Source organism: Metopolophium dirhodum, chromosome 2 (assembly GCF_019925205.1).
Source record: "Metopolophium dirhodum isolate CAU chromosome 2, ASM1992520v1, whole genome shotgun sequence".
In the NCBI taxonomy this organism is placed as follows: Eukaryota; Metazoa; Arthropoda; class Insecta; order Hemiptera; family Aphididae; genus Metopolophium; species Metopolophium dirhodum.
Window position 1 is genome coordinate 16630873 of NC_083561.1, and position 26161 is coordinate 16657033.

The following is a 26161-nucleotide window of genomic DNA, read 5'->3' on the forward strand; positions in this document are numbered from 1 at the left end:
AAGTTTACAACAGTTAATATAAATACCCGATGAAGACTATATCGTAAATTTATCGTCAAAATCTGTCTTAGAAATCACGAAGTTTATATAAACCAAAACGATACGCGAGAGTTTTATTGCCGCGACTTGTTTTTTATTCAGTTTTATCACACTAAACAACTAAAACAACGATATATCCGTCCACATAAAGTACTTTTTATTTAAGAACTTTTCGGCGATAACAATGAAGAACTCACGGGACCGAAACGGATGGCGAAACGACTAGACGTTTGCAGTAAAATTATATACACAACGATATGTACCTACATATATATTATAAAAATATATACAATGATAAGTTATTACTTATTATGTTCGGGTGTAGTGCCCTCAAGTGACTTTTGAAGAATAAAATCATGACGTAGGTACCTACGCTAAAAGTATAATTTATCACCGAGGGACAAAGATGAGGACGAAGAAAAAGAAAACAGAATTACCTACGCATGGTTGCTGCGCAGAGACGGCAGACGTGATACATGGCGCATATTTGCGTGTTATCCATTTCGTATACCGGAACCGACAATAATGCACTGTACTTTATAATTTATATTATATAATACACAGAAAATTATGTAGGTACACTCTGAGATAAATATGTAAATGGGTGGAAAACGAGGATGACCGCATCGCATAAACCGAATCCGACCGAAATTTAATCAAACGTGTCATCAACGCATCATATTACACTAACCTATTATCATTATCATTATTATTTAACACCAAAGGTTTTGAACGGATCTGCGCCACCATTAAACATACATATATAATATATATATCATAATATATCCCAAACCGTATACCACGGACTAAATAATTATGGCCGTTAATTGAGCAAAAAGGTCGGAGGGCATTTACATAACATTTGTTTCACGCTTCTGACGGGGTCTTTCGTTATAATTAATCGAATTTTTACGCGAAACGAATATTTACATTGTGCAGAGTTCAAACTTTGAGTCGATGAATAATTCATAAATCAAATCCTTAACTAATGTCTAAAATAAAAAAAGTTTTCTTCGAAGAAAAATAACTGTGTTTTTAGATTTTTTTTTTAAATGCCGTTTAAAAAATAAGGGCCAATATTAAACATTTGAATAATTAAGTCCATTACGTACAGCCTGTCGTCGTCGTAATACTTGTATAGATCAAACGAATTGGGTGAATCACTAATAAGTGAAAATACCTAAATACGTCATTTATTTATTCGCAATACATTTCGGAAATTACATTAAGAAATGTTTCAGCTTCGAAAACTCTCAGCAGCCTTAACTATGTACTTGCATAAAATCCAAGAAGTACAACAACAACGTAACTTATAAGAACTACTTTAAACGAGATGAATGTATTTTTATATTAAAACACGAGTATAACAACATTTCATATATTATTTTATTGAAAACGCCATCCTTGGATAAACTATATAAAAGAGAACACAACAATGCTTTCAAACCTGACGAGAGACTATTTTCAAAGAGTAATTTATTCAAATGCTATTATATTAGGTTTTTTTTACTTGATATACTTTGATCAGTTTGATCGTTGATCAAATAATACATTTTTGTTTAGCTTGTTTTCGTATTAGGTATTTATACGCTACTATGTCATATACACTGACAGTTCTCTTTCTTAAAGTATTAAAATGTAAAAAATACTCACGAATTTAGTTTTGTATAGTTTTGCTGTTAAAACACGAATGTAATTCGGAAATATACTATGCATAACCTGGTTATTACTTAATTCCACTCAAGAACAGACATTAATTACATTTTTAAATATATTATTAGTACGATACGTAAAAGTTAATTTTTATTTCGTTATTTCGTTGATAAAATTCCAATAGGTTTGTATTACAATGATAGTGTTTTGTCTATAAATATATAATACCTATATATATATATAAAATATAAGATATTTAAAATCGAACAAACTGTATATACAGTCCTATAGCAGATACAAGAAAAACATAAACAAACTTTGGAACACTTTTATACCACTACCCTGATTATCAATATATATTATATATATAATATAGAAAAGTATTCATCATATAAAATACAAACAGCGTAACTGTACAAACACGACTGTCAAAACTAAAACTATATTTCCGGGACGCCTACCACGAATCAATATCCATTTCGTTTTTAGTTGCAAGGATATTAAACGGATAATATGTATATCGTATATTACATAAACCACAGCAAAGCGAACGATATGCGCACATTATAAATTATAATATACACACGCACACAGAAGTAGGTACTTTGTTTATTAAATCAACTGTACCTAAAGTATAATGCAACGGCGACGGAATACTTAGAGCCATATTGAAGTTTCCTGTAGCCATGATAATGGGTGAAACACACATACAAGCACACATGCATTTATCGCGAGTAATATGTAAATTGTAAACACATCGGACTTGCCCATATCCTTATATAATGCATATACAATATATCTAACACAAAACGGATACGCGATTTTGCATTGCGCACAATATCAACAACGCAGAATACGAAAAAAGTTTCTGGTTATGGTTCCGTTCAAAATTTCCGTTTGCCGCCGACACACCCTAAATATTATGTGCACGCGATTTTCATATATAGACCTGCAGTAACGAAATTATAATTTCGATTCCAATTATATTGTAGTACATTATATTGTTATAATTACGTGTGCGGTAAAAGTATATATATGAAAGGAGGTAAATGCGGGAATTTGTTCATTTTTTCGTACATTTCGATGTGAGCGACATGACAGTATGAAATAAAAAACAATGTTAGTCACATTATTTTTTTTTTTTGTGTAAATTTACGACTGACAGAAAATTATTACAAACACTGAAAGGTATAAAATTGATAGACGTTATAAAATACTAAAATAGTGATCTAATGTACGAGTTTGTGTAGGTAATATAAATAATATGTTCATCGCCATCATATTTTAACCTATAGAACGAGTTCAATGATTTATGATGTAGTTACCTATATAGTTGTATGAAGGTACTTTAGGTTAGGTTTTTTCTGAACCATTACTCCATGCGTGAACATACATGAAAGTTGGAACGGCTGATGTATAAAAAAAAGAAAGTTTTATAAGGAAACTTTGCCAACATGGTGGGTATAAATTCTACGTGACGAGACATTGAAAATGGAAACAGTCTGGAAGCAAAAACATGATAATCGACTTAGAACCTTTATTGTTTGAAGACTGATAACAGCATAACACGCTACTCGATATTTTTAATCTACAAGGAAAATCTATGAATTATAAATATGTATTTGCAATAAGTAACCATGATAATGAAAAACTTACGAATATTGGTCAGAAAGAAAAAAACGTGTATCCAGCCCAAAAACATATTTAAATTTAAAATACAGAATTCATTTTTATCACATGGATATACGATTTATGCTATAACTGCAGATATCACTATTATAATAATTAATAATATACCTACGTTAAATTGTTTTTAACAAGCAAACGCTAAAATATTTTACTGTAAACTGTATTATAACAAAATATAAAATATATCAAAACATTTATCTAATTAATTTTTATGATAAATATTTAATATGATTTTTAGTAATAATGTATAACTTTTATTTAGGTTAGGTAAAGCGTTTTTATTTTAACCACCTACTATAAAGACATTTTTTAATTATTTATATTTTTTGATAGATTTTAAATAAAATTGTATTTTGTAAAGTTTCTAAATACGTTAATATATTAATTTTAATTGTTTATGCTTTCTTAGAAAATATCTTAGAAATTTATTTATCTTTAAAAAACAATATTAGGTATATATTCGTTCATTATGTACAGATTCCAAATTGAAAATGGTTAGAGGGTATAAGAAGAATAACATAAATTGAATCAAAAGTTTAAAGAAAAAAGTTCTTCTAGGTACCTTTAGAACATTTATAGAAACAATCCCATGCGATTTGTCTAGAACCTACGCCTATCATATCCCAAACATTTTCACAAATACGCCTATAGCCATCATTTGATTCCGTCTGTACTGCAACATTACTTATATGTATTTTATACGAATAATCGACCAATAGGACTCCAAAAAGCTATTTTGATTGCAGGCCAAAAAAATAGAAACTAGGTAGAAACGAAAATGCCATTAATGCAATAGTTATTTACATAGTATTCATGTGAAAACACTCCAAAAATGTTATAGTTCATTAACAGTTTTCACCTGTGTAATAGTAAATAAATAAGTAAGTACTTACAGCAATAATATATTCTACAAGGTGATTTTTTTTAATATAAAACGCTTATATCTCAAATTGTCTTCATACATTATACGAAAGCTTTGTACGTCTTTTTTTAACGTATTAATCTTATTTTAAATTTCGGGAAAACGTTATAACACAAATATAAAATATTTTATTGCTTAAAGGTATTTAAAGTTTAGACGAGCAATATATAGGGAATATCCCCTTCTTGCCACTTCACTCCCAGACCAATAATTAGTTATTATGAATTCTGAATAATAAAAAATATTGATTTGACATTTTAAATTAATAAATCATATATTTCTTATAAATATTCTTGATTATTTAAACGAAATTCAAAATATAGGTTGTCATTTAAAAACATTATAAAACCTAAAATACTTGCATTACAAAAAATAGTAAAAGTTTGATATATTTTTTAATTTTTTTTTTTTATACAATTCTATTGTATTTTAAACCATACAGAAATAATATTCAACATTTACTGAGAAACTGAACGTCCTACTCTAAAAAGTTTTTTATATGTCCAAGGCAATTATAATTTATAATTGTATACAAACATATAGAATTTGTAGTTTTCAACTAACGATATGAATCATGAGTCACAAAATAAATGCATTATGATGTTTCAAATATTCCAATGACATACTAAAAAAATTTAAAACTTTGATGTTTTACCATCAGCAGATAGGTATTAAATAAAGATACCTAATAGGTAAAGTAATGCATATATCATGTAAAACATACTATTTATCATTTTTTCACCCCACACTAATTACGAAACGTTATTATGTTACATCAGGGATATATATGTATGAAAATGAGGTATAATAAGTATATATCGTATCATTATGTCTATAACATGAAAGTTTGGACATTACTCTTAGATAATATGAATATTCAATTAGGAAATGTCTCTAAAAATTAAAATGATGTTAATATAAAATCAATATAAAATATAACTTCTGACATAATTTTATTTAGAAGACATTTTTAAAAAATACCTATCTGTGAAATAATTAAGAAAAATTGATTATTTTAGAATTACTTTGTCAGTAATACATCATACGAATAACCAATTTTACCGTTTTCGATGTATTAGCCAGCCAATATATTGTAAAAAAAGTAAACTAATAGAAAAGCTTACAGTAGTTTTTTCTACCTTTTCATATCATGTCTACATGCGATACCTCAATAAGTTTTAAATTGCAATAAATGTTTTTTTCATTAAATACATATTGTTTTCATACCTTATACGAACAAAATTGGAAAACCAAATTACATGAATACCTACTCTCATTTTAAGTCTATCAGTTGTAAATGATCAAATATTTAAGTACTTTATAATCAAGCTAACGGTAGTTAAATAATCCATATTCTTAACTCTGAAATAAACTGTTTTTAACGAATTCAATTAAACTAAAATTAAAAATATTTTATGTTGCATAAATAATTAATATGGCTGTGAATTTAAATAATATAACTCCTATTTGAAATTAAATACGTTAAGTATATACAATTTTTATCTAAGTTACTTGTAAGCACCACCATTATAATTGCATAACACTATAAAAAAAAATGGATAGGTACAATCATGTATACGTATATTGACAACATTATAATTATGTATTTAGAACTAAAAATAACAAGTTTAATTTATAAATTATGATGAATTGATGAATACATAACAACGATTTTTATAAAAATACCTATTAATATTCTAGGATATTTATTTATAAATACATTTTTTTTATTGCATTACAATATCCATATTTCGCAGGAAATTTCAAATTTAATATTCTGCAGCTGTGCATTTTCAGACCTTCAGTTAAGTATATCACAGTTTGTGTTAATGTCAATGAAAATGCCAAGATAAAAAATATGGCTTAAAACAATATCAACATTCTTCGGAATTGAAACTGATGTTAATTTTAGTGCATTATTTATTATAGTCCCAAACGTAGAGGATATATTTTTGCGATCTTAAATAACACATATTGAATTATTATATCAACCGATGATTAAATTGAGTTCAATGTTTTATTTAAATAAACTATAATAATATGCTAATCAGGAATTTAAATATTTTTTAAAAAAAATCTTATAAAACACGACTACGCTCTAAAATTGTTTTATATATTTTCAGTATAGATAATAACATAATATCCTAGCTTATTTGTTAGGGGCATAGAACTCAACTTAAATCCCGTAGCTTTCCAGGGCTCTAAGAAAATAAAATTCTATAACAGCACAAAAAAACCACACTCATATTTTTAAGGCAAAACAATATTTAGGTTTTAAAGTCTCTTTGAGAATTGTTTTTGTAAAATACAATTTAAAAAATAAAAATGTAGGGAATTGTTTTTCTCTTTAAATTTATTTCGTACACAACTCACGTTTATTTTCCATATTACACAAACTCTATCTGTAGTAGACCCTAGAGTCTAAACGAGTTAAACCTAGTATATGCAGCCCCGGAGAGTTTCACTGTAATAATATAGTACTACTACTCAGGTTTCGTCAATTAAATTACAATTAAAACCACGACGCGATCAATCTATCCTCTAAGACATTCGTAGTGGTAAATTAAAATACACCGAGGAAATTATATTTAAGTTAAAATTATTCAACGAAAATCAAATTGCATAAATAGTTAAGTTATTCATCAACGCGGTGCTTCGTATATGTATCGGATACATAGTTACGCTGGTAGAAAAATAAACAGCTCGAATAGTCAAAAATATGACAGTAAGTACTTGAAAATATACACACACAAATACACATATACACACACACACATACCCACACACATATATATGGGTTTGTGAGATCATTCTAACTCAAGATTGCAATACCTACGAGAACAAAAATCAAAAGGTTGAATAGAGGATTCTTCCCAACGTGTATTATCGTCACTATAAACCCCTAGAGCGACCCATATTTTTATTTAACACGTAATGCAATTTCTATAAGCCCTTTTGTGAACGACGTTGAGTGCACAGGCAACAATCCTTTATACCACCTTCGTTTGGTTATTTCGGCTTTTATAAAACAACAAATAAATGGAATTCTACTCAGGAAATACGAATGTGTTCAACTAAACCAGTTATGGTCACATATTAGTTAAAGAAGCATTTAAGTAAATAGCATGCAAGACAAACAACATCATATTCAATTAAAATCAATGAACTACCTAAATAGGAACTGAATTATTTGAAATTATTACAACCAATTAAAATAAATACGAATATGAATACAATAATTTAGTGTCATGAAAATACTTATTTAGCATAATTAAAGACTTATTACAATCTAGCTCTTACCATTAGTGACAAAATAGAAAATTACTACACTTTTAAGATTTAAGTAAAGCAAAGTTTAATATATTTACCTAAAACTAACACACTGTTAGTTCGTTGGAGTGTTAAACTATAACTACAATCAAATATCTATTTAATATAATAAGATCGATTTAAAATTAATCATAAGTTACGGGGACCTAAACAAATTTATTCATAAATTAATACAATATTACATTTAAAAGTATTTACTACTTACCCCATGTTACATTTATTATAATAAACTTAAGTAATTCTTTGAAAAGCTTGATTTAATAGAAAATAACAATACACAATTCTATAAATTAAATACCCATTGGCACGTTTATTGTTTCTTAATAATAACAATTTTATTATGCGTAGATTTATGTGATTTAAATGTTATAGGTAATGCGACAAATATAATTTTCTTTTAATTATTTTGAATTAAAAATTGAAAATTGAATATCAAAATATACTTTAATAATTAAGGTTTAATTAAGACTATTAGGTATGGTTTTAAAATTTAAAAAAAATACTATACCACCTAAGAGCACTTCACATTCCTTATTTCGTAGTCGGAAATTCGTATAAGACCAAAGACCAATCATTTTTAAACAATTTAATCAATTATTATAAAGAAAAACTAAATCCAGTTTACAAAACACTATTTAAAGTTAACACACAAGTAGCGTTATGCTGGAACGCCCAATATATTTAGTATGACTGGCGGATTGGCGAGTCACCCATCAAAATTGTGTACGCGCGAGACCCTTAAAAGCGGTGGCGCTATCTTCACTTAAAAAAATAACACTATGTGATCTATCCAAAATGGAATCTAAACGTGTGATCTGAACATTAAAAATGGAAATGATGCGTATAATTTCTACAATTTAAATAAGTTATTCCTGTGACAAATAAAGCGAAATATCAATAATAATATAAGCGTTGTACCTCCCACAATAACTGTATAGTAAATCATAGAAAAAATGGTAATGTTTTCTAAATACCCTACAAAATTAAATTAATATCTTATTAAACCGTAATGAAAAATTATGTCAACAAATAACGGTGTAATATAATCATTGATAATACATATTTTATAAGTTACAAAAATGGTAATTACAGGGATTACATGAATTTAACACGAAAACCAATAATAATATACTTTTATAATATTAGTTATTATACTTATTCCAAATTAAAACTTTAAATTTTTTTTTATCTCAAATAAATATTTGTTAAAAATGTTTTTATATTAAATTAATTAATTTATACCTAGTGTATAGTTTTATTTGAAATTTGAACATAAATCAATATTGATTGCTAGGATCAGGGTTTTTTCGTTTAGTCCAAACAAATACATTGGTTGTTCTTATGTCCACAATTTGGCTCATACTAAAATGAATAGAACAATTTTTATTTTGGATATTTTTGTATATTCTAATCAGAATACATATTATACCTATAATTGCATATTTAGAGTTTTTGAGTATTTTTTTGGAAAAATTTACCTAAATGTTAAATCGTTTTTATCTTATGAAGATTTGTAATTATTATTGTATTATTCGTCATAAATAAACTATTTATAAAAAATTACATGGCCGGATATGTCGAGTAAAAATACGATTTTATCTTAATAGAATTGTGGACTACAGTTGTTCAGGAGTTAATTTACTAATCGGTAGTACGATGCGTGTTAGCCTCGCGTAGATACATATTAAATTTCGTGGGTGACAATAAATTACTGTAACATTAATATAAGCAATTTCGAAGAATATCTAAAGTTCTAAGTAAAGGTACTAAATTATGACAACTAGTTAACGAATCTTCTAGTTAAATTTTCAAAACTGATGATAAAATACTTAACTGTATTATTTGTGATCAATTTTTAAACAAAAACTATTAAATGTTCGATATAGAATTTTTTTGCATATAAATCCTAACCCTAATAATACTAATTGCATTCGTGTTTTGATAAACACGGATAGGTATAAGTTCATAATAAATAAAAAATAATAATTCAGATTCTAAAAATTGTATTAAATTATTGGCATCATCATTCTATGAATTGTTCGTAGAAATATATTCCAACACCATTATACTTGAGGTATTAGATGAATTCGTCATTAAATGATTACATTATATTGGCACTATAATTACGTCCAAAAAAAAACTTCAAAACAATGTCACTTTTGTGTTTTTATCGATTTTAACATTCTGAACCTCGTAAATAAATTATATAGACTACTTCGAACGGACGATTTTTAATTTGATTATCAATTTTCAAACGGCCTTCGCGTGTCAACCGCACTATCTTGCCTAAGTATCATTGTAATCTGCTTTTGTAACTAAATTACGAGTACGATATATATGTCCTTATTCCAATATATATATTACATAAATACTTTATTTATTATTAATGTTATTGTTATTTTTTTACGTATCAAATGACCAAAGGCAACCCCTTATTTTATTTTCAATAAAAATTCACAAAAGAATATGACAAACATTAACGTGAAAAATAAATAATTAAGTATTTTTACAAGTGTGTGTTTATATACATTTTTGTAACTAGAAAAAAAATAAAATAAGCTTATTAACGTCTAAACATAATATTATATATGTATCTGATATAGTACATTGTTTTAATGATGCAATCTCTTTAATGAAAAAAAATAACCATACAACTGATGTTTGATATAAGAAGTTTATAACAGACGAGAAACCACATAACGAAATCACTTCCTATGGAGTCCTTTTAATTAGACAGGAATTAGTTAAGATACAAAATACGTTAGATTATATTAGTAGATTATAAAATCACTAAAAATAATGATATTTCTACCTTATCTAAAGACTAAAATTAAATTAAAAGATATCTGATATACCTATAATGTTATAACCTATACAGACTTAAAACATATACTTTAGGGTAAAAAGAGTGTATAAAACATATTTCCCTTTGATATAATATACATAATATTAAGTATATTGGAAATTCGACACAGATGGTACCTACATAATGTATTTAATATTCCAGACAACCTAGACCCCTATACGATAATGTTACAGCATTAAGAAGACGCTGTGGGTTCAATTTACATTTTAAATTTAATTATTAAAACATTAGATAAAAAATATATATATATACCTAGCATGTAAATGTAAAAGGCACATATAAAAAATTTTATATATAATGATAAATACAAATCAACGATGTAAATTGAATGCAAATCCAATAACTATCAATTGATTACTCTCTTGTATTACACAAACATTTAAATATTTATACAAATATTAACTAGTTTGTAATTTTATATAGGACTAAAACATATTTTCAATTAATATTCTATATTAAAAAAATGTGTGGATGTAAATCGAAGGTACAAAACAAAACAGACATTAAAAATAACTCGATTTTATTTAACACATTGACTGTTGCAAAACATCTGACGATTCAAAACAATAACTGGGATACCATAACATTAGGAACTAATATACAATTTTACATGAAAATAACGATATTTTTAGTCTCAAAGATATAGTTAAATCTCTTATACTATGTTTTATCTCCAATCCACACAAAAATGTAATTATATATTATTGTTATAAGGAAAGCGGGTGAACAAGTGGCTCCATTAAAAAATATATGATTTAGGTCGTCGTAAACCTATAAGGCTTCATAGAAAAATACGTCAATTATTGGGTTTCCAACTCTCCGATACCCAGTGCAAAAATTCTATATTTCTGTACAAATAAAAATTTATAAATATTTATAAATTAGATCAAGGTCTTCATTTTGATTAAAAAAACTCCTGCGTATACGATATGAAACTCACGTTTATTTTGTGTATACAAATAAGTTTCTATAAAATCCTCTTAAATACAATCTTACATAACTTGTATACGATAGCAGTCCATTTCATTAATTATAAATGACTATAGTTTTTCCAGTAGGAAACAACTATACTTATTAATTTATTCATTGGTAATTTTTTTTATAAATTAGAATAATTATAATTACACTATCTCACATACAATTTTAATTTCAATTTTTCAGAATATTTAGTTTCTATATTATAAAGTATACTGTTAACAATACACAACATTTTCTACGTTTAACAAAAAATACTGTTAATCAAAAGACAATACACAGTGCACACATTGGGATATTCATAACTGTCATCATTAATCATAAGCCGGGAAATTGCGTAGACAGTTTATTGGACATTTCATCGTTAATAATTAATATTATCTAAATATAGTTGTTATACATTGTATCACTTTTGTGGTATAAAACTATACATTTAGCCAATTGGTTTTATATTATAATAAATAATAATACTATAAATATTAAATAGTAATGATATAATACGAAATGTATGTTCTAAGCACACATCTGCACTAACACTGCAACGTACCAATAATATTCAACGCGCCGTACAACAATACACATTATGTGACGATGAAGGTTTCAGATTATAAGTTACAAATTTTAATTTTAATGAATAATATTTACAAATTCCAATGATTATAATTTTTTTTTTTAAGTTTAAGTCCTGTATAATTTAATTAAGCAATAAATTAAAATTGTTTGTTTGTTTTTTATTTATTTAATTTTGCTTTTAGAGTCTAAACAAATATTTAACTTAATATTGATATTAACAATTGTATAATATTACTGTTTCTATTTTTTATAGAATTATATAACAATATAATAAACGATCAAAAATCAAAATATAAAGATTTGTGGATGTAATATTAAACACCAAACACTGAAGAAATAATATTATCGAGAATATTATGTTATTTATGAATAATTTCCAAATCTAACTGAATATTTAGTAGTTACCATTTACCGAATCCAAAGAATAAATCTATTTATACATTTCAATAATCCACGGTAATAATATTCATCTATATTATTGTAGTTAAACACAAGTTAATATTAATTAAAATGATAAAGCCAATAATAAATGTAATTTAAAATATATAATTCCCGAGTTCTGATTAATTATTAATTAATATTTTGAAGTAGGTACAATAAACCATTTATTGTGTTACGCAATAAGCAGGTTTATTTTTCTCCAAAATCGCTTTACCGTTTTCAGTCCGATTCGATAAGGGGCGATTCTATTTTCCTCAAAACGTACCTTCATTATTAATTGATATGAGGTACTTGCTGCTGTTTTTTTTTAAATTTTCTAATTTCTAATTAAAATATTATAATTATATATTAAAAGTTATGAGTATTATGTCTAGTTTATAGAAATGACAGAAGTTAAACGTATTTAGATACCATGTATACCATGATTATCATGTATTGTTAAAAGTGTAAAAATTTAAAATACATTTCAAACTATTAACATTCAATCAATTGATTATTTTTATTAATAATTATTATTACTACTATTTTAATCAGTATAAATTAATTATTGAATACCAGTTTAAAGTGTTTAAACTAATTTAAAAATTAGAAAAAAAACTATATGTACCTTAAGTTGTAAATTAATATTTTAGAATTTTTAACTCTTAAAATTGTAAAATATATTAAATTTAATCCATTTTGGAAAATATATTTTAGTATTTTACTGCATTTATACAAATGTATAGTTTTCTTGATAATAAATGCAATTAAGGTATTTTAAGACTTGGTATGCTATCTAACGGTTAAAAAACAAACTACCAACATATATTCAGTTATAATAATAAACGTAAGACAGCACTGCAGTTTTCGTGTATTCAGTTAAAAACATTTTATATTTAATTAAATATTTACAGTAGGTGGGAATTCAAATAATTGTGTGATAAAAAAAAACATCCTAATAAATTATTAAATACTTAAAAAATCAAAACTAATTGTACAATTTCATTCAAATTTGTATCCATATCATCATAATAATTTTAATATAAATGTGTAAAAAAAATTGTGTATAATATGATTCATATTTTTCTTAATATCACGTTCATCTACTCGATGCACAGTGATACAATTTAAACATTGCAGTATGTAACAGTACCTACTAGTTGGTATTTTGACTAGATTACCCTTAAACCTTGATCAGATTACTATCAATATTTAATTTTAAAAACCTACATTTTTACATTATTTTGACATACATTTTTTTTTATCCATTTGGTATAAAAAGTATTCAAAATTACAAACCCATTATCGAATTTAGAATAACAAAATTAATGTTTATGACTTATAAGTTAGGATCACACATTTGAATCTACTTAGTGTACCTACCTACTCAGGATTTATAAAACAAAACATTAGTCATCTAATAAAGTAATAACATCATAAATCATAATCATAAACATATTATAATATAACTGAAACAAAATTACTAAGTTAAACGCAGCTGAATCTAAAATTCGTGAATAAAAACAAAGAGATATTAATCTACGTTTGGCTTAGGCATTATACCTCTTTGGCCCCCCAAAAAATATAGGAATATATTTTCATTCTCGATAATGTAAGGCTTTTCCTACTTCAAAACCTTAAAATTACCCAGGTGCTTATATCAAACGCGTCACGCTGTCACATAATTCACACCTCTATTAGAGTATAAAGATACCCTCCTATATGCACGTATTCATTGTTCGCAGTTGATTAAATATTCATTGAAATTCTCCGAAAAAAATATAGGCAAGGGCCCCGTCGGCATTTTCTAACAAAATTACTGTTAACCCACCACTTCACTACCCCTATATACAAAATAAACATTTATGTTAATTTTATGAAAGGTAGAAGATTTAAATTTAATAAATCAATAAAACTTTTTTCAAAACGACAAATTTTAACGAATCTCGAACCACAGACCATGGATATTCACTCTTAGTTAGAACTATAAAGAAATGGTGGATTTGACTGAAAACGCAGATCAATAAGACATGCTCAGTGAATGAAGCTGTTGAAAATGAAAGTATGCGGTAAATGTACCCTTCAGATAAGTTTGGTCAATGAACGAGATTACAAACGTTTAATGGTAAATGATAATTAAAGTTTTAAACAAACAATAATAATTAGTTTATAAACCACAGAGTTACAAATATTTTAAGTTGTACTTATCTATTTGTATGGTAAATTATGTATAAGAATCGAGGCAACAGTCTTAAGAGGACGCTACACCCGTGTGTGTTGTCTCCGTCTTACAAATGTACAACATGGCAAAAATTGTTTTGGCGCGGGAAAGAACCGAAAAGATTACAGTAATAACTAAGAAACGAAATTTTCACCGCATAAAGAGGAGAGCTTTAGCTGTGAAATATCATTTTAATTTTTTCGATATTGGAACTACTAAAAAAGTTATTGAAGTTTGAAAAACACATAAAATAATGGATTTGGAAACGATAAGAACTTTTTTTGTATAAGTGATATAAAAATAATAAAAACGATATTTCACAGATAATGTTCTGAACTATATTGTATATCAATATGGAGTTTTAACTCTTAATTATCACTACCACCCGAGTTGTTCTATGCCACGTAAAACAATTTTTGCTATGTTGTATATTTGTAAGACAGAGACAACACGTGCGGGTGTAGCGTCCGTGTCTTAATAGTCTCACTTTATTGACTATTTATAATAAAGTAAATATTTAAATTAATTTTAAATGAATGACGTTAGACTGATATTATAAGCCATTATCTATAGTTTAATAAATACTAATGACATTCACTTGTTCTAGTTCAAAATTACTCATAAAAATAACGTCTCAATAATTTAAATTAAATACAGTTATAGTCTTACAGTCTACAGTATATGTATTAATATAGTTAAACAAGAATTAATCTTAGTTTTTTAGAATGTGTTTACAATATAATTAATTTTCCAAAAAAACGTGCATTCCAAGCTTTGTTATTATAATCACTTGCATATCTAGGTTATTCGATTAATTTCCAATTAAGATACTACACAACTAAATACTTGAGTATTTGACCCACCAAAAATCGTATTACTAAGAAAAAAAGAAAACAGGTAAATTGTAGAACAAATACACCAAACACAAATATCTGTATTGCGCTTTTTTTTAAGTAACAATTTGAAATGCTTACTATAAAATGAATCTATTATCATTAAATAAAATATAATGTAAATATAATCTATACAATCATTCCTATACACGTTTCAAACATTCAAATGAATGGCATACTTTTCGATAATTTTATTTATTTATTTGAATTAAAATTCAATATATTATTATTATTATTTATAACATTAACATTTGACAGATAATAATATTTTACAGTGTATCAACTATTCAACTATCAATAGGAAAACGGTATAAAAAAACAATTAGATATAAAACGATTCACAAATACAGAATTATTTGAACATTAGGATGTTTTTTCTTAACGTTTATAGGTTTTTTTTATTGCCAAACATTAAATGTTGTGGTCCTAGAACTGCAGATGTGTTTAGTCTTAAGTTGTGCTTTGTGTATCAAAAGAATACCTAAATCAAGTCATTAAATGATTGTGATCAATTTACAATTGAAGTGATAAAAAATCACATGCAAAAATCTAAAATAAAAAAGATTTCAGAAAGATATTTAGTATTAAATATAGATCAAGAATACACCAAGAATAAACCGACAATATAAAAGACAGCGAATATTCTAACACTCGCGTTTTTCTATATAGTAAAGGCACACGGTATAACATCGGTCGTTGGCCGTTTATATAACAAAACAACAATCGTATCTATAAAAAAAAATCAAGCCATGTGTACAGAAAAAAAGATGAAGAGAAGAAAATCGGAAGACGTAAAACAAAAATAAGTAACATACACACTCCTTTATCGACGTCTCGTAGGTATGTGTATTTCAAACAACGCGACGACTCACAAACGAACGACGACCCAAAAACTATACACTGTACCTATAATGTTGGTAGAAAAAACAACATAAAAACAAAGGCGAGTGTAAATAAATTTAATATACTTTTCTAAATATAACCATATTGTACATATTATTAAAATGTTATAAGTACCAATTGATTTTGAAAAAAACACTAAAACAAATACGGCAATGTTATAGGTATAATAATATTATTATAACATACTATTAATATGATGTATTAAACATATATTGTTATGTAGTGTTGAAGGAGTGATCCATTTAAATGGGATACACTAATTTTAAGTAGATTGTTGTTGTTGAAAAAAATATATTGATAAAGTTTAAAGTTTAAAATATTTATAATATTACACTACATTTTTACAAAAAAATCTTATTTTATTCAATATTTTTACTATAGTGATTTTTAGGTTTCATTTTATATTTCTCAAACAGAAGCAGAATATTGTTCTCAAATGTTGATGTATCAGTATAAAATATTAAATCATTTTTTTACAGCATAATATACCACAACCATACATTTTTACTCCGTTCATTTGAACTTAAAATGTTTAAATAAAAACCCGTTTTCAATATTACATATTTGTAGGTCACACAAAATACTGCTTCTGATTAATTTGAAAAAAACTGAAAACTTAAAGTGTTTGGTAAAAATTTAGAGATAAATATTTTGTATTACAAAAACATATTTTTTTCAAAAAATACAAAAATCTGCTTAGAAAAATCAATGTAATGCCATATAAATAGATTACCCTGTATATTTGTATAATATAGGTATGACGACATAACGGAGGCACGCGCGAACGTCGCCGTTGTGTCGACGCAATGCAGTCATTTTCCTTACGTCGTATACCCCAATCCATCATGTTTGAAGTGTTGTCGTCGTCGTAGTAGTATAGTCGGTCGTCACTACTACCGCGGCGGCCGACGTCGTCAGGGTACAAACACGGGGCGAGAGTCGTATGATCGTTACGTGCGTATACCTACAATACGCGGCGGCGGCGACAACAACAACAACCTTGACCGTACTACACTTATTAATAAAATAAATAATAATAATACGATAGGCGGCAGCGAACCACAAACCCGGTGCAAAGCGGAATTCCGAATTGACGGCGCGAACACTCCGTATGCATACGGTGATTATATTATATTATTTAGGTTCTCCAATTTATTTTACGATACCGAAGGAGAAACATGACATTATACGCGATATTGTGGGAGACTACCACATAGTAGAACGTGACAACAAAAAAAAATTAATCTCTTCTTACACAGTCGACGTACTTATACAAGATATTATATTATTATTGTTATCGACTCTATACAACACTCGGTGGTCGCTTTTTGGTGTGGCTTGGAGTATAAACCTACTTACTGAGCGAACACTATATTATAGATTTTATTATAACAATATTTTATGAATAAGTCTCTTAATTTTTTTGTCCGCAAGACGATTGTGTGCGATAATTTATTAGGTAAAAACACGATGATGTTGACTGCGTATGGGTATTATATTCGTTATTAACACGTTTTATCATATTTCGTTCATATTATTATTAACTATAACGGACAAATCACGAGTCCCGCGGGACGAGCGCGCCATGCGAACCGATACGATACAACAGCGTGACTGAGATCTTCAACAATCGGCGCGACGGCGCGCTCGCCGAGGACGAGGACTTTCCCACTGCGCGCTCTAAAACTCTGTAAACACGCTAACCACTATACACAACCGCCACCGCCGATACATACACCACACCACCGCATTACTATCCCTTTGACATATAAGTATAACACTGCATATAAACATTAAAAAAAAAACGACACACGAGGACGACACTATATACGGCTTCTGATTGGCCGATTTATCCGTTTTTATCCGTATCCTTATTGTCTGTGGTCGTTTGTACGAATATGTGAACACAATTCGGAGAAAAACTTCGTCGACCGTACCGCAATCTACAATTTACCTATGCTCAGTGTCGTAAGGATTTCTCTCTGGGGACAGAGGTTAGGGGGGTTAAGACTGTACAGTATATATATAATATATATATAACAATTTATATAAATTAGATATTTTACAATACGTCAGACTGCAGACTTGAAAGCTTTTTTCTGAGAAATGATAATTTAGACGAGAGGGGAAAAACTCGGATGAAAATTATACTTCCTCCGTAATTTTATTTTAGTTGTCTCCTAGTATTTAGTTACTTACTCTAGTAAGTACTAACTAGATACACTTTTCAACCAAAAATTATCCTTAGATTTGAACACATTTTCTTCTGCAGACACAAGAAAATATCATTGTAAAATTAATACATTTATTTCTATACTCAGAATCTAAAATGTTTAAAAAAAAAAAGAGTACGGTAAAGCACATTTGTTCCCAAAGTTTAATCGTGAAAAGTTAAATCACACACTACGTGATCCTTTGGAAAAAAATATATGGGGGGTTTTAGTCAGAATATGGGGGACATGGTAAGAGACTGCACGTGCGATCCTTGCATCGCGATATATGAGTCTATACCAGGATAAATATCATGAACTAATCTTACCAATATCGGTGCTAGAATGCCTAGGCGTTCAACCTCGCGGACACGATAAGAAGAAGTCGGAATATGACTCCCACAACTACTTTGGTCATCCTCGTGACAGCCAAATATTTGGTAAACATTTTAACTATGAATAGTATAATATAATAATATATATAAAACTATAATATAATTAATACACTAACGCACCTATACTGTAATACACCATATAAATGTTCTTCTTCCAATACTTCTACTTGAGTTCATTGGGTCCTTAAGAACAACGCATTTCACAGCCAAGCCTCAACCATCCTTTCTGCCCATAATCAGAATTCTCTAATTAGGACCACTTCCCAGCTGTTAAACATTCTTTTATATAAGATTTTCCCAGTACCATATAAATGCGTATTTTAACTATAGGACTTAAAAAATTAGGAATACAAATTAAATAATATTGTAATACCTAGGTATTATTTACATTTACTCCAGTAAATATCATGATGTTGAGATATTTTTTTTATAAAAATGGGGCATTTTTTTAACCAATAATTTTAAACATAAATATAATTTTATAATAATATTCTAACGTAAAATCTAGGATTTAAAAAAATGTATCTACACATCAAGGAGTTAAGACCTGAAATGGTAAAATACTAAAATGTACGTAATTTTATACATACGCATGCAAATAAAAATAATTTTAGAACTTATTTTAAGAATATCCAAATTTTTCAATAACATTTCATTATAATATAGATTAATTTGTTTTAAACATAATTCTATTAGTTTAATGTAGTTAATTATTATTTTTCAAAGTTATTTTTCATACCCCACATCCAAGCACGCCCATGAATAATATAATAAAATATTTTTAAACAACATTTTTTAAGTGAAACATTTCATTTTTAATTTATTATAATAATTATTGGTTATTTTGTCATGATATGAGTATAATGGCTTCTAAACATTTTAAATTAATTATTATGCTGAATAATTATTATGCTTATCTAGATTCTATGTATATATAATATGATAAACCTTTTACGGATTATTTTCACTATGCACAACTGTAGGCATGAATATTGTAAAATTGACATGTTTTTTTTGGCTGCTCAAATGTTTTATTTCTTAGTAAGCTACGCTTGTTTCATTTTAAGTTCTAGTGAGTTATCTAATCTACACAATTGTTATGCAATTTTATCGATTTTTACGTTTATAATGCAGTTTTGAAGCTATTATATTAATATACTCATGAATATAAATGCTGGTCTAATGTTATACATGTAATACACGTGAATATCTTCTAGGCTAATTGCATTGTTAGAAATTACATTTAAATTTACTTCACGACAATAATATCTACGAATTAAACATCTAAAGATTTTAAGTATACATGGTAATATTGTATATAAGTATATAACATTTAGTAACACATTTATAAACTTATAATAAATGTTTAATTTTTTATAATAGATTATTTGATACGAATCATGTTGATACAAATAATTAATTTTTATTTTGCATACCTATTGAGTATAATGCATAGGTACTATTGCATATTTAAACTACAAACACGAACAATTTTATGATATGTATTATATTTACATGAAAGTACCTAATGAAAAGGCTAGCTGTCACGTCATAATAATACAATGATAATTTAATTTCCATAGAATAAGTGATTTTGTATTTTCCAAATATAATTTTAAATCAATTATTATTTATAATTTCATAATAAATTATACTGATTTATTTATGAGTAATACTATCAAAAGTAACATCGGTTTTCTTACTTATTCTAGTTTACAATTAAAATATGTTTTTCACCTCGTTAGTCGGGAAATTATTGTTTCTTCATTTTATTGCCAATAAGCCAATTATTATTATAACAAAATAAAATGCTTCTTTTACTGTTATATAACTATTGCATATACATTTTAGACACAGTTATAAGAGAAAATATTAAATAAAATAATCCAAGAAAATAAAATCAATTAAGAATAAATAACAAACCAAAAATAAATCGAAGAAATACTGCTGTCCGGTTAGGTATCTAATAGGGTTTTGAGTGTACGTCGTCATCGAGTAAGTCACAAAAAATGATTCCAAACGGAGACGGTGTATTAGCCTCTATATTTTCTATGAATAATTTATAATTTGCTACTTGTATATTAGGTTAGTGCAAAGTTGCATAATAAATCATAATGAATTAATAGTTAGCTTATGTTCCATTAGACATGAGTTAGTGGCCCATGATTGGTCCATTAAATTAATCAATTTTGTATGTAACCTGGCATTATTATACAGCAAGTAATCTGAAGCTATTTTTCCCAAAAACATTGCATATCTATATACAAAAATGGAGCGTGAACAATTTACGGTCCCTCATAAATCGAGAACGGCTGAACGATTTGGCTCAAATTTTTTTTTAAGATGTTTGTAATTTTCAGTAGAAGGTTTTTACGAAAGAAAATTTAAGGAAAATCCACCAGAAAAGCAGGAAATTGGGATGTCAAAAATAAAACAGTGGCGCCATCTGTCCAGAAAAAATAAACTAAATAATAAATAATTTAGTTTATTGTTGCAGATTAAAATAATAATAGTGTATTATATTATATTGTTGGTTGCTATTAGTTAACCGGGCATTGGGGCATGTTTGTTGATTTGTATTATTATTTTTTGTCAATATATAAAAACAGCCGTTCTCGATTGATGAGATAACATTATACATTTTTCACGTTCCATTTTTATATATATAGATTAATTTTTAAAACCTACAATGTAGATTAGACCTCTGGGAAGAAGATAGGCTAATATAAAAAGGGTTAAATTTGGGTTTTTTTATTCATCGGATTTTATTACGGTTAGGTTAGGTTAGGATTTTGTATTAATTGATTATATTAATCCACCATAGGTGGAATTAAGTATAAATGACAAACTTGGTGTAACTTTGATACTCTAGAGTTAAATCATAAACTTACATACAGCAAGGGGTTCACGATCTACCGCGGGTAGATTGCCTACCTGATAATATACCTACTGCTGTGAACCAGAATTTTTATTCTGGGCAACGGAAAAGTTAAGATAAGTTTTGAAGACCATACACCGAATATTAAATAACGAATTGAACAAGGTTTGAGTCATGTAGAGTTGGTACATTTAACGGGCATCGGAGTGCACGGGATCAGCTATAGTATTTTATAATAATTGTTAAAAAATTATATCATAATATATTATGTATTTTTATTATATTTACTTAAGTCAATACCAGCGTATACAGCAAAACGGTATAAATAGCATAAAATTATTCTACAAATTTTGAAAATTTCATTGTGAATAAAAAATACCAATCTACGTAATACCGAAAAAGTTTCTTGTTCCTGCGATTAAAATTGTTTGAATTTCAACAAATAACTAAAATCGTCTTCACGTACAACATAAGTGTACAACATATCAAATTTTCGTTCACCAGTTTTAATGGTGAGTTGTTAGTTTTTATATTAAGGTGAATTTAAAGATAAGATTATTATCTAGGGCACCACGTAGGTTTTTATTGATATTATTATTTTTAAGTGAGTTATGATCATTTTAAAATGTAGTTTCAAAAAAGTCATAACTTACTTAAAAATAATAATATCAATGAAAGCTTACATGGTGTTCTAGATAATAATCTTACTTTTAAATTGTACAATAGGTCAATTCTCTCTAATATCAAAACTAAAACAGTACACTATTAAATCTGGTAAACGAAAATTTTCTATATCGTACGTAAGACAAGTGACGATACATATGCGGGTACCACGTCCTCTTAAAGGAAAGATTACTATTTTACATTTAAATATAGAATTTCGTCAAAATTTGAACTTAACAATATAAAAAAATGATTGCAAGCTTTTCTCAGAAAAATGTTTTTTTGGGCTTCGTGATAATTATCTTTTCCATATTTTTTTAGTTTTCTTCGAATTACGTACTTACTGTAGAAATTTTTTTATTTATTTTAGTCACCCTGACGTAAAAATTATCCAATTCGCTACCAGAAACCAACCTCAATATTGAATATTGAAGCACTTTTACTGCTCCAAAATTTGATGACAGATCCAAAAACACACTCAATTGAAAACCAATAGTCATCGCTCCGCTTAAAATCTAATAGTACAAGAACAATTTATTACTATTAACTAGTAATAATTAGTGTATGCACTAAATAGATAATTAACATAACAATCGTTTAAACATATATATAATTATTTATTATTTATTATTATATTTTGAAAGTGATCTTTCTTTTAAAACAAATCATAAAATGATAATTAATAAATCGTTTAAGATGTAAGGCTCTATTAATTCACTTTTTACAAAAATAAAATTGTCCTCAGTAAGAAAACTACACAATGTAAATTATTACGTGGTTTAAATCATGAAGAAACACATGAAACAATATTATACTCAAGAGACTTTTACACAAAACAAAAAACAGCTCACTGAAGACACACTTGGCAAGTACCTATATCATTATTTTTCCTCAGTACTCATTGTTTTTATATGGAATTGTTGAGAAAAAAATGTAATAGAAATACTTGACTAGGAATAATTAATATTACTTGAAATGAAACACGATATTTTTAACAACAGAGGAATCTATAGCTATAAAAAAAATAATGGCAAATATAAAATACAAAAAACTTAATAAATAAATAAACATAGGTAAGACAGTCAAAAATAATTGATATTTTCATCGTTGCACGGAAAAACACTGAATCATACGTGTATTGGTAGCCGTAAATATAACGCGAAATATGGTATGCGAAATCGTTAATAAAATAATTTATATAATCGAATAACAATCTATACAAACAAATAAAGATTAATCGATATACATAATAATACCGATGTTATTATTTGGTTATTAATTATTAAGGCAACTGAAAAGTCAGAAAAAATGTTTGTATTTAGTACAAAAACATATACAGAAAGCTAATATCTATCAATTAGCCAAGATTTTTTTTACTGACTAAAAAATATTTTCAAAAGTTTCATTGGTTCATTGTTAAAAGTATAACTCTTAAAGCGTGTAAAATACATATTATTAACAGTTATATTCCTTATTAATGATTATCTTAATTTTATTTTAACTTTTAGCTGAGATAAGGTTACTTAAAAACACTTAGTATTAAATATTAACAGTATTAATTAATCATTGGTAGGTAACATGAATAATTTAAAATATTAATGAACCAATAAATAAATGTGCGTGCATATTAAGAGCATACCACACCGTATGTGTTGTCTCCGCCTTACAAACGTACAACATACCAAATTTGCGCCCAGGAGAACCAATTTTGTGTTGTTAACTATAATATTAGAAAAAAGCTTGTTATTATGTAAAAATATATGCGACTTGTAAATCTTGCACCCGGGGGCAAATGTTTCTCACCTCCCTCCCTTTAATCTGGCCCTGCCTAATCTTGACAATATATAGGTCTACATATTTATACTTATTTTAATAAGTTAATTACCTAAATAATTAAATAATCACTGCTTATTATTTGCAAACAGATGAAATTTATATAAAATTAGATATTATATTAGGTACCTACATATTATATAATTATTTTCTGATCAATGGCCTAAATTATTTTGAACTTAATACTTAATTAAAAAACAAAAAAAAATAATGATTTACTTACCTCTAGTTTGTGGATGATTCATTAAAATAGCTAATGGACACTCATCGTCATCAAGTATATATTCCCTATTGTTGTTGTTGAGTATTTCCTTATTTTCTGAAACTCCGTTATTTAATCCAGAGTTATTTTCATTTAATGCAATTGCATTGTTTACCTATGTTAGATTATGATTAACTATTAGTAAAATAAATTATATAAATAATTGAAACATTTTATAAAGATATTATTATACCTGAACAAGACAAAAATTATGAGGATCCATTTTATCCAGACCATATTTAGCTAACATTTCTTTAACAACTTGTTGGGCAGTATCTCTAATTGACAATAATAGAGTTTTATATGGCACATCTCTACAAAGAGATTCACCATAAATTTTGAGAGTACCACCTGTATCAGGACCACCATCTTTACTTCGAAATGCTTGTAATTTTCTTTCTAATTTTTGTTGACGTCGGCGTCGCATAACTGCTTCTGGATTAGAAATTGATCGAGTGAAACTTGTTTCTGGTAACTCTAAATGAAATTTATCATACATTAATTTTTATTTTAAAAATGTCATCACTGTGTTAAAAACTATAACCTATTGTGCATTTACATTGTATAATTACTGTAAAATAATTTTCATAATCCTGTTTATGAGTACAACAAAAAAAATGACTTTTTTCCTATTTTGGCCTGAAAGATCATAGCCTTGATTTCACCAAATTAGCAACATGGCACACTGTTCCAATTTAAAAATAAACGTTAGTAAAATTTGTTTTTCAACATTAACATTATTAGTGCTAACTTTAATGTAAAGCCTTAAAAGAAAACATAGGGAAACCACTGAATTTATAAGAGACGAACAAGTGAACATGTATTACAATAATAATAGTATTAATAGGTCCATAAAAACAAAATGCTAATACTAGCATTGTATGCACCTATCATTGTTATGAACTTATTTGGTAAAATGAGATCGGTGGGCAATTATGTATATCAGTCTCTGTACACCTTGTACTATATTTATTATTTAAGTTGTTACCTATACATGATGTAAACTACATCTGATAAATAAGGAACATTAAACATCTAACTGACCTAACTGAAAATAAAGATAATTACAGAACTTGAGTAAATAATAAAATATTAACAAACAATCAATTTTATGTATACCTACCTAAAAAAATAATTTAAAATATAAAATGATTTTTAATTATATTGTTTGCGTTATATAGTTGTATACAGTTAAAAACTATAATTTTTAATCATAAAATATGCATAAGCAGTATAAGTAGAAAATAATTTTTTTTTTTTTATAGACGAAAAAAATGTTTAAATATGTTATGCATAAAATAAAATACTAAATCAACTGAAAAAAAAAATACATTAACACTGAATAATATTAAACATTATAGATAACATTTCTTAAAAGCCTCAATAAAAAAAGAAAATCTACTAACATAATAAAATGATCAATCTTTAACAAGCCA

General features: G+C 26.9%; 1 protein-coding gene across 5 annotated transcripts in view; it reads right to left on the reverse strand.

Annotated features, from left to right (window-relative positions):
* The window catches only part of LOC132937891 (afadin), a 65686-nt gene that overhangs the window by 17355 nt on the left and 22170 nt on the right, over window positions 1–26161 (reverse strand). For 4 of the 5 annotated variants that reach the window (XM_061004480.1, XM_061004478.1, XM_061004479.1 and 1 more), the window contains exons 6-7: window positions 24919–25202; window positions 24687–24840 (exon numbers count right to left, since the gene is read on the reverse strand). In XM_061004480.1, the coding sequence (XP_060860463.1) occupies window positions 24687–24840; window positions 24919–25202 (438 nt within the window). Of the gene's footprint in view, window positions 1–17309; window positions 17560–24686; window positions 24841–24918; window positions 25203–26161 lie in introns of those variants that run through there. The other variant, XM_061004482.1, reaches the window with a different exon arrangement.